Source organism: Schistocerca piceifrons, chromosome 9, assembly GCF_021461385.2.
Source record: "Schistocerca piceifrons isolate TAMUIC-IGC-003096 chromosome 9, iqSchPice1.1, whole genome shotgun sequence".
Lineage (NCBI taxonomy): Eukaryota > Metazoa > Arthropoda > Insecta > Orthoptera > Acrididae > Schistocerca > Schistocerca piceifrons.
In genome coordinates this window covers 201,948,263-201,964,863 of record NC_060146.1, presented here as the reverse complement: position 1 = coordinate 201,964,863, position 16,601 = coordinate 201,948,263, and the positions used below count along the sequence as shown (strand labels likewise).

The following is a 16,601-nucleotide window of genomic DNA, read 5'->3' as shown; positions in this document are numbered from 1 at the left end:
GGCCGTTTTGGTTAGTGTTACAAGGAAAGTTGATTGAAACTCTGTGTCTCATTTACAGAATAGTTTGCACAACGGAACTGTCAAAGAAAAATGTCGTTCACTTTTAAGCATAGCTTATGGCCCCGCTTAATCCATACTCAAAAGAGCGACAGAGCTTGCCAACTACACAAAAGGAATTCACTTAGTGCACATTTATTTCACAAGAATCTACACACACGGAGAGAAACTGAACACAACCGAAGTCTTCGTTCAAAATCAATAAAAATGCCCGCGAAGCATTGAACTGTCTCAGTTATACATATGAGGGTAAGTCAATTGTTATCCGCAAAGTAGTTATACAATTTTATTGTAACCAAATAGGAAACTTACAAGAACATCATTTTTCGACATAGTCTCCTTGCGTTTGAACGCACTTGGTCCATCGTTGTACAAGCTTCCTGATGCCCTCATGAAAGAAGGTTCTCTTTTGAGGTGCGAGCCAGGAATGCACCGCTCCTTTTGCTGCTTCGTCCGAGGCAAATCGACGGCCCCTTAATGTCTGTTTGAGTGGACCAAACAAGTGATAGTCAGAAGGGACAAGATCGGGACTATACGGAGGATGATCCAGTACTACAAATTTGAGTTTCTAGAGCGTTTCATCAGTGTGGACGGCAGAATGCGGACGGTCATTGTCGTGCAACAACACAACACCTTTTGACAGCAATCCTCGGCGTTTGCTTCGAATTGCAGGCTTAAGCCTGGCAGTAAGCATCTCACTGTAACGTACACTGTTTATTGTTGTGCCTCTTTCCCCATAATGTTCCAGTACTGGACCTTGTGCGTCCCAAAAAAAGCATCAGTTTTCCTGCAGACGATTAGGCCTTGAACTTCTTGTACGACGAATTTGGATGTTTCCATTCCATTCTCTGCCGTTTACTCTCCGGCTCTTAATGATGGATCCATGTTTCGTCACCAGTAATGATCCTGTCTAAGAAGTTGTCCCCTTCGTTACCATAGCGATCCAAGCGTTGATGTGCAGATGTCCAAGCGCGTTTGTTTATGCAACTGTGTAAATTGTTTTGGGACCCACCTTGCACAAACTTTATGAAACCCAAGTCTGTTGTGGATGATTTCGTAGGCAGGCCGTGACTAATTTGCAGACGGTGTGCCACTTCGTCAATAGTCAATCGTCTGTCTAAGAGAATCATTTCACGTGAACGCTCAATGGTTTCTTCATTTGTGGCGGTAAACGGTCGTCCGAGTCCTTCATCGTGCGTAACACTTGTGCGACCATTTTGGAATTTTTCAATCCATTCGTAGACACTCCGTTGTGACAAAACACTGTTCCCGTATTGTACCAAAAGTCTTCGATAAATTTCGGCCCCTGATACGCCTTCCGACCACAAAAAACGTATCACTGGACGTTGCTCTTCTTTGGTGCAAATGAAAAGAGGAGCAGCCATGATTAACAGCACGGCAGCGATAACGAAACTAACCTAGCAGCTTGAAAATTGCAAAGATATAACAACAAATAAACCAATCCCGCGTCATCAACGTAAAACGACAGTACTACCAAAATAAACAAAAATGTAACTAAATTGCGGATAATAACTGACTTAGCCTCGTAATATACTCGTACACATGACTGGCCTGCAAAGTAATGGAAAACATAATATGAAAGAGACGTGACTTTCAGAAGGCAGAACTGAATTGATTTTAAATGATGTAGCAGAAATAATTACTTCATCCATGGTGCAAAAATGGTTCAAATGGCTCTGAGCACTATGGGACTTAACATCTGAGGTCATCAGTCCCCTAGAACGAAGAACTACTTAAACCTAACTAACATAATGACAAAGTCATCAGTCCCCTAGAGCGTAGAACTACTTAAACCTCACTAACCTAAGGACATCACACACATCCATGCCCGAGGCAGGATTCGAACCTGCGACCGTAGCTTTCGCGCGGTTCCAGACTGAAGCGCCTAGACCCGCTCGGCCACACCGGCCGGCTCCATGGTGCAGGGTGTTTCATAATGTTTTGACAATTTCCAATTTAATAACCCACAAACTAATCGCGAAACTAAGTTAAACATTACACAAGGTGCAACATTAATCCAAATTTACTTATGAAGTACGATACGGGATAAACGACGATCATTCGCGGCTACACAATACTCGAGCTGTTTCATCTAGATTTTGAACACATCTTTCGTAACTACTGGAGGATTTTTCGAAATTTCGTCGTGAATTAGATGTTCTGACTGTTGGAAGCTTCTCGGCTGGTCGTTTGCGCACGTTTTCGGACGGCTGTACGAGGGCCAGTTAACTTTCGATTCGATGCACTGACAGTTTCACGAAAGTTTCTTATCCAGGACATCGCGGCTGAATCTCGAAATGCTTACGACAGGCACGTCCCACGGTCACGACAGATTCGCCGCAGAGAAAATAACACCCCACCGCGAGCGGACGATGTTGCTGCCACCAGTACGACACGATTGCTGATCTGTATGTGGGATGAAACTCCGCACTGCTAATAAGGTGGGGTGGGTACTGAGATGTTTGCGTACGTCTGGTTAAGGTTAACCATTAATACGCTCTCTTCTGGAGATAGCCGGCCGAAGTGGCCGAGCGGTTCTAGGCGCTACAGTCAGGAACCGCGCGACCGCTACGGTCGCAGGTTCGAATCCTGCCTCGGGCATGGATGTGTGTGATGTCCTTAGGTTAGTTAGGTTTAAGTAGTTCTAAGTTCTAGGGGACTGATGACCTCAGAAGTTAAGTCCCATAGTGCTCAGGGCCATTTCATCTGGAGATAGATTTGACCGAAAGTTGAACGAAGGCTAGTGCTTTGAAGGGCAGAGCGGAAAAAGTGCCAAGGCAAGAGCAAGGGGAAAAAAACCTCTGCCGTAGTTGGGTCTGGTTGTAAGAGCAGTAGCGTTTTTGTTGCTGTATGCGATAGGTCATGCTTTGTTAGTAGTGGGTACCATGCAGGTCGATGCCTTTGACGTTGTGCAGTGCTGTTACTCGCCGGCTGCCGCTGCGTGCCGGTTTTGGTTTCTCGGTCAGCGTCAGTGTAACAGTTAAGTCCGTCTTCGTTTTGTGTCCGATAGGCCATATATCAGATTCACAGTCTAGGGTAATGTTGGCGGTTTGTCTGCGCGTCAGTGTGCGAGCTTGCCTGTCTCCCTGCTGTAGCCTGTTGGTCGGCTTTAATGGCAGCTGGCATATCCAGTCAACGTTGCTTATATGCAGCGGCTTGCCGACGTTTGTCTCTTGTGGGTGTACGATAGCTTGCCATAGGCTGTTATTAAAAGCAACGGTGGTAACATTAAGAGTGCAACGGGAATTCCACTGTTAAATGCAGAGGAGAGAGCAGATAGGTGGAAAGAATACATTGAAAGCCTCTACGAGGGTGAAGATTTGTCTGATGTGATAGAAGAAGAAACAGGAGTCGATTTAGAAGAGATAGGGGATCCAGTATTAGAATCGGAATTTAAAAGAACTTTGGAGGACTTACGGTCAAATAAGGCAGAAGGGATAGATAACATTCCATCAGAATTTCTAAAATCATTGGGGGAAGCGGCAACAAACGACTATTCACGTTGGTGTGTAGAATATATGAGTCTGGCGACATACCATCTGACTTTCGGAAAAGCATCATCCACACAATTCCGAAGACGGCAAGAGCTGACAAGTGCGAGATTTATCGCACAATCAGCTTAACAGCTCATGCATCGAAGCTGCTTACAAGAATAATATACAGAAGAATGGAAAAGAAAATTGAGAACGCGCTAGGTGACGATCAGTTTGGCTTTAGGAAAAGTAAAAGGACGAGAGAGGCAATTCTGACGTTACGGCTAATAATGGAAGCAAGGCAAAAGAAAAATCAAGACACTTTCATAGGATTTGTCGACCTGGAAAAAGCGTTCGACAATATAAAATGGTGCAAGCTGTTCGAGATTCTGAAAAAAGTAGGGGTAAGCTATAGGGAGAGACGGGTCATATACAATATGTACAACAACCAAGGAGGAATAATAAGAGTGGACGATCAAGAACGAAGTGCTCGTATTAAGAAGGGTGTAAGGCAAGGCTGTAACCTTTCGCCCCTGCTCTTCAATCTGTACATCGAGGAAGCAATGATGGAAATAAAAGAAAGGTTCAGGAGTGGAATTAAAATACAAGGTGAAAGGATATCAATGATACGATTCGCTGATGACATTGCTATCCTTAGTGAAAGTGAAGAAGAATTAAATGATCTGCTGAACGGAATGAACAGTCTAATGAGTACACAGTATGGTTTGAGAGTAAATCGGAGAAAGACGAAGGTAATGAGAAGTAGTAGAAATGAGAACAGCGAGAAACTTAACATCTGGATTGATGGTCACCAAGTCAATGAAGTTAAGGAATTCTGCTACCTAGGCAGTAAAATAACCAATGACGGACGGAGCAAGGAGGACTTCAAAAGCAGACTCGCTATGGCAAAAAAGGCATTTATGGCCAAGAGAAGTCTACTAATATCAAATACCGGCCTTAATTTGAGGAAGAAATTTCTGAGGATGTACGTCTGGAGTGCAGCATTGTATGGTAGTGAAACACGGACTGTGGGAAAACCGGAACAGAAGAGAATCGAAGCATTTGAGATGTGGTGCTATAGACGAATGTTGAAAATTAGGTGGACTGATAAGGTAAGGAATGAGGAGGTTCTACGCAGAATCGGAGAGGAAAGGAATATGTGGAAAACACTGATAAGGAGAAGGTACAGGATGATAGGACATCTGCTAAGACATGAGGGAATGACTTCCATGGTACTAGAGGGAGCTGTAGAGGGCAAAAACTCTAGAGGAAGACAGAGATTGGAATACGTCAAGCAAATAACTGAGGACGTAGGTTGCAAGTGCTACTCTGAGATGAAGAGGTTAGCACAGGAAAGGAATTCGTGGCGGGCCGCATCAAACCAGTCAGTAGACTGATGTCCAAAAAGAAAAAAAAAGGCTGTTATAACCCTAGCTAGTAGTGTCTTTGGCCGCTTATGCTTCCACCGTCATTGTATCTGGTTAATTCGCGTTATTCGGCTTTGAAATCGTCAAAAAACATTGGTTGGTTGGTTGCATGGTTGATGTGTGGGAGGGGACCAAACAGCACGGTCATCGGTCCCAGCGTCAAAACATTGTGAAACGCCTTGTATGAGGAGAGGTGGTATTCACACACACGCAGCAGCTAATGCGTGCACTTGGCATGCCAACAAGCAAGACTCGGTAACATAAGATTCGCTGTAATAAACTGCCGCTCCCAAATCGCGGAAGACTTGAAATAACAAGGATAAAAGTCACGAATACGCGTTTAAGTAACATCTAACGTTATTATGACGCTTCTTAAGTTCAGACAGTGCCAGTTTCGGTTAATTTCAAACAACTAAGAGGAAACGTAGCATCCTTCACAGCACCCGAGTTGGATCCCCTAAGCCGTTTACACCAGTACCCAAACCTGAACGTATTCTCCACCGAACTCGTATCCCAGAACGCTTTTCTCAAAGTCATCTCTCTAGACCCGATATAATGAAATTTTCTTTAAATATTTGAGTTTCATCTTTATGTACAATAATGATGGAAGTGAAAGAAGTGAATTAAAGTTTTTGCTCTGGGCAGGAGTTCAACCCACTTTTCCTTACTTAGTAGGCAAGTATGCTATCCATTACACCACCACACAATTACAATTTACAGATCTACACGGACTACTTTAGTCCAATGTAACACAATCCTAAATTAGCTTCTTCAACTTTTCCCCTTCTTAGATCGCAGATAAAGATGGGACACAAATTTCTCAAGGAAAATTTAATTATATCAGATCTATAGATCACCCACACCTGAGGTACAGGCAGGATTTTGCCATTACGTCCAACTCCGGGCTACTATTCCAGTATTGGAGAGCCTCAGCAATAGTGAGGATCTAAGAAGGGGAAAGTAAACTGAAGATGTGAGCTGAAGTTTATGTTGGGGTGGTGCGTGCAGCTCTGTTAGCTACACTGAAGCGCCAAAGAAACGTACAGGCATGCGTCTTCAGATACAGAGAGATGTAAACAGGCAAAATACGGCGCTGCGGTCGGCAACGCCTATATAAGACAACAAGTGTCTGGCGCAGTTGTTAGATCGGTTGCTGCTCCTACAACGGGAGGTTATGAAGATTTAATTGCGTTTGAACGTGGTGTTATTGTCGGCGCACGAGCGATGGGACACAGAATCTCCGAGATAGCGATGTAGTGCCGATTTTCCTATACAACCAATACACGAGTGTAACGTGAATATCTGGAATCCGGTAAAACGTCAAATCTCCGACATCGCAGAGGCTGGAAAAAGAACGAGACCAACGACGACTGAAGTGAATCGTTCAACGTGACAGAAGGGCACCCCTTCAGCAAATTGCTGCAGATTTCAATGCTGCACCATCAACAAATCTCAGCGTGTGAACCATTCAACGAAACATCATCGATATGGGCTTTAGGAGCCGAAGGCCCGCTCGTGTACCCTTGATAACGGCACGACACGAAGCCTTACGCCTCTCCTGCGCCCGTCAACACCGACATTGGAGTGTTGGTAACTGTAAACATGTTGCGCGGTCGAACGAGTCTCGTTTCAAATTGCAGCGAGCGGATGGATACGGGCATGGAAACAACCTCATGAATCCATGGCAGCAGAGGACTGTTCAGGCTGGTGTATGCTCTGTAATGGTGTGTGGCGTGTGCAGTTGGAGTGATATGGGACCACTGATACGTCTGGATACGACTCTGTCAGCTAACACGTACGTAAGCATCCTGTCTGATCACGTACATCAATTCACGTCCATTGTGAATTCCGACGGACTTGTGCAATTCCAGCAGGAAAATGTCACACCCCATACGTCCCGAATTGCTACAGAGTTTAAACACTTCTGCTGACCACCAAACACCCAGACATGAACATTATTGAGCACATCTGAGATGCCTTGCTGTTCAGAAGAGATCTTCTTCACCCCCTCGTACTATTACGGATTTATGGACAGCCTTGCAGGATTTATGGTGTCAGTTCCCTCCGGCACTACTTCAAACATTAGTCGAGTCCATGCCACGTCGCGTTGCAGCACTTCTGCGTGCTCGAAAGGACCCTATGCGATATTAGGCAGTTGTACCAGTTTCTTTGGCTTTTTGGTGTATAATGCTGTGGTGGTGTTATGTCTGACGTACCTCCCTTAAGCAAGGAGCCCTGGGTTCAGGTCCTGGACATAGCACAAATTTTAATTCATTTCTTCCGCTTCCATCATTTGTCTCTCTAATTCTGAAGTCTCGCCAGGTTGTAGACACACGGCTGACGACATGGATCTGGCCTCGAGTCGTGCTCGGGTATCCAAATGGTAAGGCGATCGCTCACGATAAGCGGGAGATTCGGGTACACCGCCGGTCCGCACAAATTTCCACTGTCCTCATTCAATTAAACAGTCCATATTCACAACTGTGAAAACATTTAATGTATTTCGTAATGGCCTTCAGACATGCACGTACGTCCAAAGGAATTCTGCATCCTAATTCAAAATAACACACGCACTGCAATATAGTAAAAGCGAAACTGTTCTCCTATTACACAGGTAATTTCCACATTACCTATTTCGCTAAAGTGGAAATGAGATCTCTGTGGGAACAACAGCAATGTTTTTGTACGCATAATTAACATGATATTATTTATTTATTTTTCGGTATCTACAGAATCAAGTTAATACGATCAAAGAATCAACAAATTAGTTCACAGAATCAACCACCATTCAATTAAAATATACTAATTTGGATATGGTGTCTGTTCCTTCGGACATGACCAGCAGCTGTCTAGAACTAAATTAGAATTATGTATTAATACCTGCAGCTGCTGACGGGCGTTGATATACATCAACGGGGACAGGTCAAAATGAGTGCCCCGATCGGGACTCGAACCCGGGTTCTCCTGCTTAGGTGGCAGACGCTCTGTCCATTTTTTTTTTTTTTTTGTTTAATCTCGTTTTCTTCACTTTTGTTCGTTGCATCTGCTCGGGGCGGACGTAGTAAGACATCCGTTTAAGTTCGTTGTTGATCTATTAACTCAGTTTTTTTATTACAGAGGGTAACTAAACCCTCTGACCGAACCCGCTGAGCTACCGTGCCGGTTTCCATCTGAGCCACCGAGGACACATAGGAGCGTGCGACTGCAGGAACTATCTCTCGCACGCCTGTTGCGAGACTCATTTTCACCTTGTATGTCCACACACTGCTTCTTCTATGCGGGTGCACACATATTCCCCTAACTCTTACGGGACTTGGTAAGAATGTCTTCCACGAGTAATGTGTGTGTTGGGGTGGGACACTACGAATGTAGTGTGTGGACATACGAGGTGAGAATGTGGATTTCGCGGGAGGCGTGTGCGACGTAGTCCCTGTAGTCGCATTATCCTCTGTCCACTCGGTGGCTCAGATGGATAGAGCATCTGCCATGTAAGCACGAGATCCCAGGTTCGAGTCACGGTCGGGGCACGCAATTCACGTGTCCCCCGTTGATGTGTATCAACGCCCGTCAGCAGCTGAAAGCATTAATATAATTCCAATTTCAATCAATTAAAAAGCTATAATGTGTAGAATAAAATGCTTTAAAATATTATTGCCATTGGGAAATGGAAATGTCGTGTGACTAGGGCCTCCCGTCGATCATTGCAATTAAGGAAATGATTTTGCAGAACGTTATTATTTATTAGTGCATTCTAAAGAGTGGTGACACTTTGAATTAGGCTTATGAAGCAATTGGTTTTTTCCACAAGCACACCTGTTTGTGGTAATTTAGATTTGCAGTCACATTTTCTTAAACCGTGCTTTTATTGTTGTTTGACGTAAAGATATTTCTACAGCAGGGACATCTTCTTTCGTTAAAAATCTCTCGCTTTGCCCAGATTTTGCGTAAAATTAGTTTAAAATAACCGTTTTAGTACCAAGTTTATTAAAGACAGCCTCTGTTTTTCTAGGAAATACAGGTACAATCTAGAGGGCATCAGTTTTTCCTCTGTCGGCTTCGGGAACTTTAAATGTTCCTGCGACACCTTCTACAACATTTAGGTGCTTTGCATTAAAGACTGCTAAGGTATTATTTTCTAGCTTTTCCAAACCTTTCTAAGCTTCATCACCCCGTATTTTCTTCTCCATACTGTGTTTACCGAACTATCAGTTTAACAAGCAACGGCTGCAAAATACTAAAACGAATTCTTTACACACGAATGGAAAAACTGATAGAAGCCGACCTCGGGGAAGATCAGTTTGGATTCCGTAGAAATGTTGGAACACGTGAGGCAATACTCACCCTTCGACCTATCTTAGAAGCTAGATTAAGAAAAGGCAAACCTACGTTTCTAGCATTTGTAGACTTAGAGAAAGCTTTTGACAATGTTGACTGGAATACTTTCATTCAAATTCTGAAGGTGGCAGGGGTAAAATATAGGGAGCGAAAGGCTATTTACAATTTGTACAGAAACCAAATGGCAGTTATAAGAGTCGAGGGCTATGAAAGGGAAGCAGTGGTTGGGAAGGGAGTGAGACACGGTTGTAGATTCTCCCCGATGTTATTCAGCCTGTATATTGAGCAAGCAGTGAAGGAAACAAAAGAAAAAATTGGAGTACGTATTAAAATCCATGGAGAAGAAACAAAAGCTTTGAGGTTCGCCGATGACATTGTAATTCTGTCAGAGACAGCAAAGGACCTGGAAGAGCAGTTGAACGGAATGGACAGTGTCTTGAAAGGAGGATATAAGATGAACATCAACAAAAGCGAAACGATGATAATGGAATGTAGTCGAATTAAATCGGGTGATGCTGCGGGAATTAGATTAGGAAATGAGACGCTTAAAGTAGTAAATGAGTTTTGCTATTTGGGGAGCAAAGAGGATATAAAGGAGAGAGGATACAAAATGTAGACTGGCAATGGCAAGGAAAGCGTTTCTGAAGAAGAGAAATTTGTTAACATCGATTATAGATTTAAGTGTCAGGAAGTTTTTTCTGTAAGTATTTGTATGGAGTGTAGCCATGTATGGAAGTGAAACTTGGATGATAAATAGTTTAGACAAAAAGAGAATAGAAGCTTTCGAAATGTGGTGCTACAGAAGAATGCTGAAGATTAGATGGGTAGATCACATAACTAATGAGGAGGTATTGAATAGGATTAGAGAGAAGAGAAATTTGTGGCACAGCTTGACTAGAAGAAGGGATTGGTTGGTAGGACATGTTCTGAGGCATCAAGGGATCACCATTTTAGTATTGGAGGGCAGCGTGGAGGTTAAAAATAGTAGAGGGAGATCAAGAGATGAATACACTAAACAGGATCAGAAGGATATAGGTAACAGTAGGTACTTCGAGATGAAGAACCCTGCACGGGATAGAGTAGCTTGGAGAGCTGCATTAAACCAGTCTCTGGACTCAAGACTACAACAACAACTGTGTTTAAAGCTGTTCCACAACACATTCTTACCAAACCGTTCCTCTTTAGCACGTATTTCACAACAAAGCACTTGAACAAAAAGAACACACGATTTACACTTGTTGGCACCTGATGCTGCTTTTGAGCAAACAATACAGACAATTTCTTGTATAGTCCTCTTTCCAGGCTCTTAGCGAAACTGTGATGGCGATTCTGCTGAAGTTGAGTGTAAGTCTGTGATGACTTCTTTAACATGTAGAAGCGATTTCTTGAAGGTGCAGGGTAACTGAATATTCTTCATGGCTGCATCGTTAATCAACGCTGTAGAAGGCAGTTTAAGATCACTGTTGAAAAATTCTTCTATTTGTATAGGTAATTCTGTTAAAGCAGGGGATAAAGAAATGCTCTCTTGAGTAATATTTGACTGATGGCCCAAAATCACAGCCTATTGTCAATCTTCTGATTTTTCACGGTCACTTAAGTATTTATCGAGTGTAATACACATTGTGGTTTAATACAAGAAGACAATCTCATTTTTGGGGGCCGGTCGAATGTGGCTTCGTATTCAGTTTCTTTAGTTACAGAATGATGAGCACGAATCTTTATAAATCGTACGCCCCCACTCACTTGTTAGTTTGGATATCAGCTACCCAAGTACGAGATATGTTTTCAAGGTCTTGATTCGCTCTTTCTACACTACCTGGACTTTAGCCGTGTCTAGGTTTGCCATGTATCATTTTGATTCCTGGCCAGAACTATGCTACACTCGTTAAGATTTTATTACAAAATTCGCGTCCGTTGTTAGAATTCAAAATACTTCGAGCACCCAAGAGGAGAAAAGTATCAGGCAAATTATAGGCTACTTAATCCGCCAGTTTTCATGTGAGCAGCTTCAATAGATTTTGTTACGAGATCTTGGTATACGAGACGAAACATAAACTTTCCATCTGGCTGAGATTGGTAATCAGTTACATCCATCTGGCATCTGCTACTGAAATGCGATGAAATAATCGACTTTACAAACAATCCCTTTCTCGGCACTTTTGTGTTTTTGTTTACAAGGTTCGCATAAATCCAAAATCAATTTTATTTGGACTTGAGTTACGTTTTCCAAAGTGTATGTAATCGTTTGATGATTCTGGCGCTTCCACCGTGACAAATGAGTTGTTATTGATGTGGCCTTCAGTCCGCAGACTTGTTTGAAGCAGCTCTCCATGCTACTCTATTCTGTGCAAGCCTCTTGATCTCCGAGTAGCTGCTGGAACCTAAGTCCTTCTGAATCTGCTTAGTGTATTCATCTGTTGGAGTAGAATAGAATATCTCAAACAATTCTCCGAGACGGACAAACTTTCTTTCACTTTCTCGCTCACCTGACAACTGTTCAGAGAGTTTTCACAGTCTTAGGAAGTCCATAGATCTCAAATTTATATGACAGTGTATGCTTCGTTCACCAAAAGACCACTGCTATGACAACATTCAAACAGGAACATCCATAGATGAAAGTCATCCATAGATGAAAGTTGGTGAATGAAGTGGATAGTGTCACATAAACCAGAGATAAATGGACACCGGTTATTTAATATTGGTTCCTCTTACCGCTGCACATGCGACTGGGTTCCTCCCAATTTACGTTCCCAGGGGCCCTGAAGATGGTGTAATGGTACACTGCTCCAATTAATAAATTAAATGCAAAGGATATGGCTACAGGTGTTTTAATTTTCATTTCAATGTTAACAACTGAACCATCTGTTACAAGGATGAACATACACACATTAGAAAAAGTTTTGCATTTCCTCGGTTCCGAGAGTTCCGGAACCTGTACAGAAAATTGAAATAGAGATCAACATAAACATCATTTCCACCCTTTTTATTTCTCATGAAAACGACACATTGCACATTGTACCATCATACAGCGAGACCTTCAGAGGTGGTGGTCCAGATTGCTGTACACACTGGTACCTCTAATACCCAGTAGAACGTCCTCTAGCATTGATGCATGCCTGTATTTGTCGTGGCATAGTATCCACAAGTTCATCGAGGCACTGTTGGTCCAGATTGTCCCACTCCTCAACAACGATTCGGTGTAGATCCAAAAAGGTGTGAAATCTTATGGGACTTTACTGCTAAGGTCATCAGTCCCTAAGCTTACGCACTACTTAACCTAAATCATCGTAACACACACACCCATGCCCGAGGGAGGACTCGAACCTCCGCCGGGATCAGCCGCTCAGTCCATGACTGCAGCGCCCTTGACCGCTCGGCTAATCCCTCTCGACGGCGTAGATCCGTCAGAGTGATTGGTGGGTCACGTCAGCCATGAGCAGCCCTTTTCAATCAATCCCAGGGATTCCACAAAATTTCGGGCGTGCAGTCTGAGGGATCTATGCCGTATCGCCGTTGTGGAGTGGGAAAATCTGGACCAACAGTGCCTTGATGAACTTGTGGATAGCATGCCACGACGAATACAGGCATGCATCAATGAAAGAGGACGTGCTTTGGGCATTGGAGGTACCGGTGTGTACAGCAATGGAACAGTCTTTAGGCTGCGAAAGCATGAAGATGCAAATCCCAGGCATGTTCGATAGGTTTCATGCCTGCAGAACATGCTGCCCATTCTAATGTCGTTCTCGTGAAGGAAGTCGTTCACGAGATGTGCGCGATGGGTGCGCGAACTGTCGTCCATGAAGACGAATGCCTCGCCAATATGCTGCCGATATGGTTGCACTATCGGTCGGAGGATGGCATCGTACAGCCGTTACGGCGCCTTCCATGACCACCAGCGGCCCCACATAATGCCACCTCAAAACAGCAGGGAACCTCTGTAAGGGGAAATCAACGGGTCGGCCTGCAGTGAGCGAAGAAACGGTTGAACGCGTGCGGGCAAGTTTCAGGCGTAGCCCGCGGAAGTCGACGCATAAAGCAAGCAGGGAGCTAAACGTACCACAGCCGACGGTTTGGAAAATCTTACGGAAAAGGCTAAAGCAGAAGCCTTACCGTTTACAATTGCTACAAGCCCTGACATATCATGACAAAGTCAAACGCTTTGAACTTTCGGCGCGGTTGCAACAGCTCATGGAAGAGGATGCGTTCAGTGCGAAACTTGTTTTCAGTGATGAAGCAACATTTTCTCTTAATGGTGAAGTGAACAGACACAATGTGCGAGTCTGGGCGGTAGAGAGTCCTCAGGCATTCGTGCAGCAAATTCGCAATTCACCAAAAGTTAACGTGTTTTGTGCAATCACACAGTTTAAAGTTTACGGCCCCTTTTTCTTCTGCGAAAAAAACGTTACAGGACACGTGTATCTGGACATGCTGGAAAATTGGCTCATGCCACAACTGGAGACCGACAGTGCCGACTTCATCTTTCAACAGGATGGTGCTCCACCGCACTTCCATCATGATGTTCGGCATTTCTTAAACAGGAGATTGGAAAACCGATGGATCGGTCGTGGTGGAGATCGTGATCAGCAATTCATGTCATGGCCTCCACGCTCTCCCGACTTAACCCCATGCGATTTGGGGTTATGTGAAAGATTCAGTGTTTAAACCTCCTCTACCAAGAAACGTGCCGGAACTGCGAGCTCGCATCAACGATGATTTCGAACTCATTGATGGGGACATGCTGCGCCGAGTGTGGGAGGAACTTGATTATCGGCTTGATGTCTGCTGAATCACTAAAGGGGCACATATCGAACATTTGTGAACGCCTAAAAAAAACTTTTTGAGTTTTTGTATGTGTGTGCAAAGCATTGTGAAAATATCTCAAACAATAAAGTTATTGTTGAGCTGTGAAATCGCTTCAATCATTTGTAATAACCCTGTACAGTGCCAAATCGAAGCCTTATGGTGTGGGGTGCTATTGGGCACAGCCACAAATCACAGTTGGTGCGTGTCCAGGGCACTGTGACCAGTTTGACGTACGTGAATGACTACCTGAAACCTGTAACCATACCCTTTCTGCACAACACCCCCGACGCCATTTTTCAGCAACACAATGCACGACCACATGTTGCTGCACGAACACATGCCTTCTTGGTGTCAGAGGATGTCAGCCTTTCGTCCTGGCCCACCAGATCAGCAGACCTGTCGCCAATCGAAAATGTGTGGGATGTGGTGAAACGACAGGTGCAGTGCTGTGACCTAATGACAGTACTACAGATGAAGTTTGCAACCAGCTGAATGCAGCGTGGATGGCAGTACCAGAGGTTACACGCATCGATGCCATCATGCGTGGAGCAAGTTATCAGGGTCCATGGCAGACCCTGTGTCTACGAGGCAACAGCACACATCCTGAACCATAGTTACTGAAATGCTAATCATTTCTACAGACATACTAATGTGCATGTCCTGTGACTGTGAACGCCCCCTCTCCAGTCGTTCAAGGTGTTCTGTTTTCTCTGAACAACATGAGTGTAGATTATCAAATGAGAGACTGGAAGTATTGTGTTAGTCGAGGGCTGGACGCCGAGGAATAGGTAGGTGCTGGGACAGAGAACGAGATAATGAGAAGCACACGTAATATGCAAAAATGCCTCTGAGCACTATGGGACTTAACTTCTAAGGTCATCAGTCCCCTAGAACTTAGAACTACTTAAACCTAACTAATCTAAGGTAATCACACACATCCATGCCTGAGACAGGATTCGAACTTGCGACCGTAGCGGTCGCGCGGTTCCAGACTGTAGCGCCTAGAACGGCTCGGCCACTCCGGCCGGAGTAATATGCATGTCAATTTGGTTTAGTTAACTTCAGTTCAGCAGGTCCAATTGAATTCCAACAGTCCCTTGACAGGAGCCAGTTTGTCGTAGACAACAACGCAAAGAGGGAACTATAAAAAGATAACTACAAATAGCTGTAGAAAAAGTAGGCTTCCGAGGCATTGAGTTCAAATGGTTCAAATGGCTCTGCTGAGGTCATCAGTCCCTTAGAACTTAGTACTTAAACCTAACTAACCTAAGGACATCACACACATCCGTGCCCGAGGCAGGATTCGAACCTGCGACCGTAGCGGTCGCGCGGTACCAGACTGTAGCGCCTAGAACCGCTCGACCACTCCGGCCGGCAGGCATCGAGTGAACTCCACCTTTCGACTGAGTGGCATTGGTGAGTCGGCTGTATGGTGTAGCTACTTGCTCATGCAGCAAAGGCTGGGCCTTAAAGCCAGCTGCAGATTGTCAGGGCAGTCATATGTGTTGCTTCACCCTTTTGCCGGCCGGTGTGGCCGAGCGGTTCTGGGCGCTCCAGTCTGGAACCGCGCGACCGCTACGGTCGCAGGTTCGAATCCTGCCTCGGGTATGGATGTGTGTGATGTCTTTAGGTTAGTTAGGGTTAAGTAGTTCTAAGTTCTAGGGGACTCATGACCACATCAGTTGAGTCCCATAGTGCTCAGAGCCATCTGAACCATTCACCCTTTTGATGTTGACTACCTGGTATGCTGTCGACGGTGTGTGACACCACATAAAGTATTAGTCGAGTTTTATTAATTGGGAAGGAAAATGGAAAAAAATAAAGACGTAAAATACAGACTTGCAATAACAAGAAAATCTTTTCTGCAAAGCAGGAATGTACATGGTGTGATTGGAAAATTTTAAGAATGGATCCGCTACTGCTTATTGGTTTGGCGGGCAGGTACACGGAGGGTGGGCAGTGAGTCTGTGCCTTGTCCTTGAACGCCCTCTGAGAGGAAACTGTATTTCCTGCATTCAGTTCGTTGTGGCAGCTGGCTGAGTGCGGGTCTGTTAGGGGCTTGTTGCCAGATTCTGTCTGAATAAAAATGGACATAAAAACGGATCAACGAGTTTATGAGAAATGTTGTTTTAAAACCGGGAAATCAGCTTCTGAGACTTACGAACTATTAAAAACAGCATTTGGAGATAATTGTATGAGCCAGTCAAATGCCTTTGTCTGGTTCAACAGATTTAAACATGGCCGCGAATCATTTGAAGATGAACCACGGTCTGGCTCCCCTTCCATCTCAAAAACCAATGAAAATGTTGTCAAGGTTCGCGACTTAATGCGCTCTGATCTCAGACTTACAATTAGGGAGATGGCAGATGAACTTAATTTAAGTTTCTATACAGTCCAGACAATTTTAACTGAAGATCTTAATATATGTCGAGTGTCCAATTCATTCCAAAAGTGTTGTTAAGTGACCGGAGACAATACCGACTTG

At 44.2% G+C, this 16,601-nt stretch overlaps 1 protein-coding gene across 1 annotated transcript in view; it reads left to right on the top strand.

Moving 5' to 3' along the window:
* Positions 1 to 300: 300 nt before the first annotated feature.
* Positions 301 to 16,601, top strand: part of LOC124716857 (serine/threonine-protein phosphatase 6 regulatory ankyrin repeat subunit C-like) — a 38,187-nt gene continuing 21,886 nt past the window's right edge. Inside the window, exon 1 of the mRNA XM_047243409.1 lies at positions 301 to 306. Coding sequence (XP_047099365.1) covers positions 301 to 306 — 6 coding nt within the window. The remainder of the gene's footprint in view (positions 307 to 16,601) is intronic.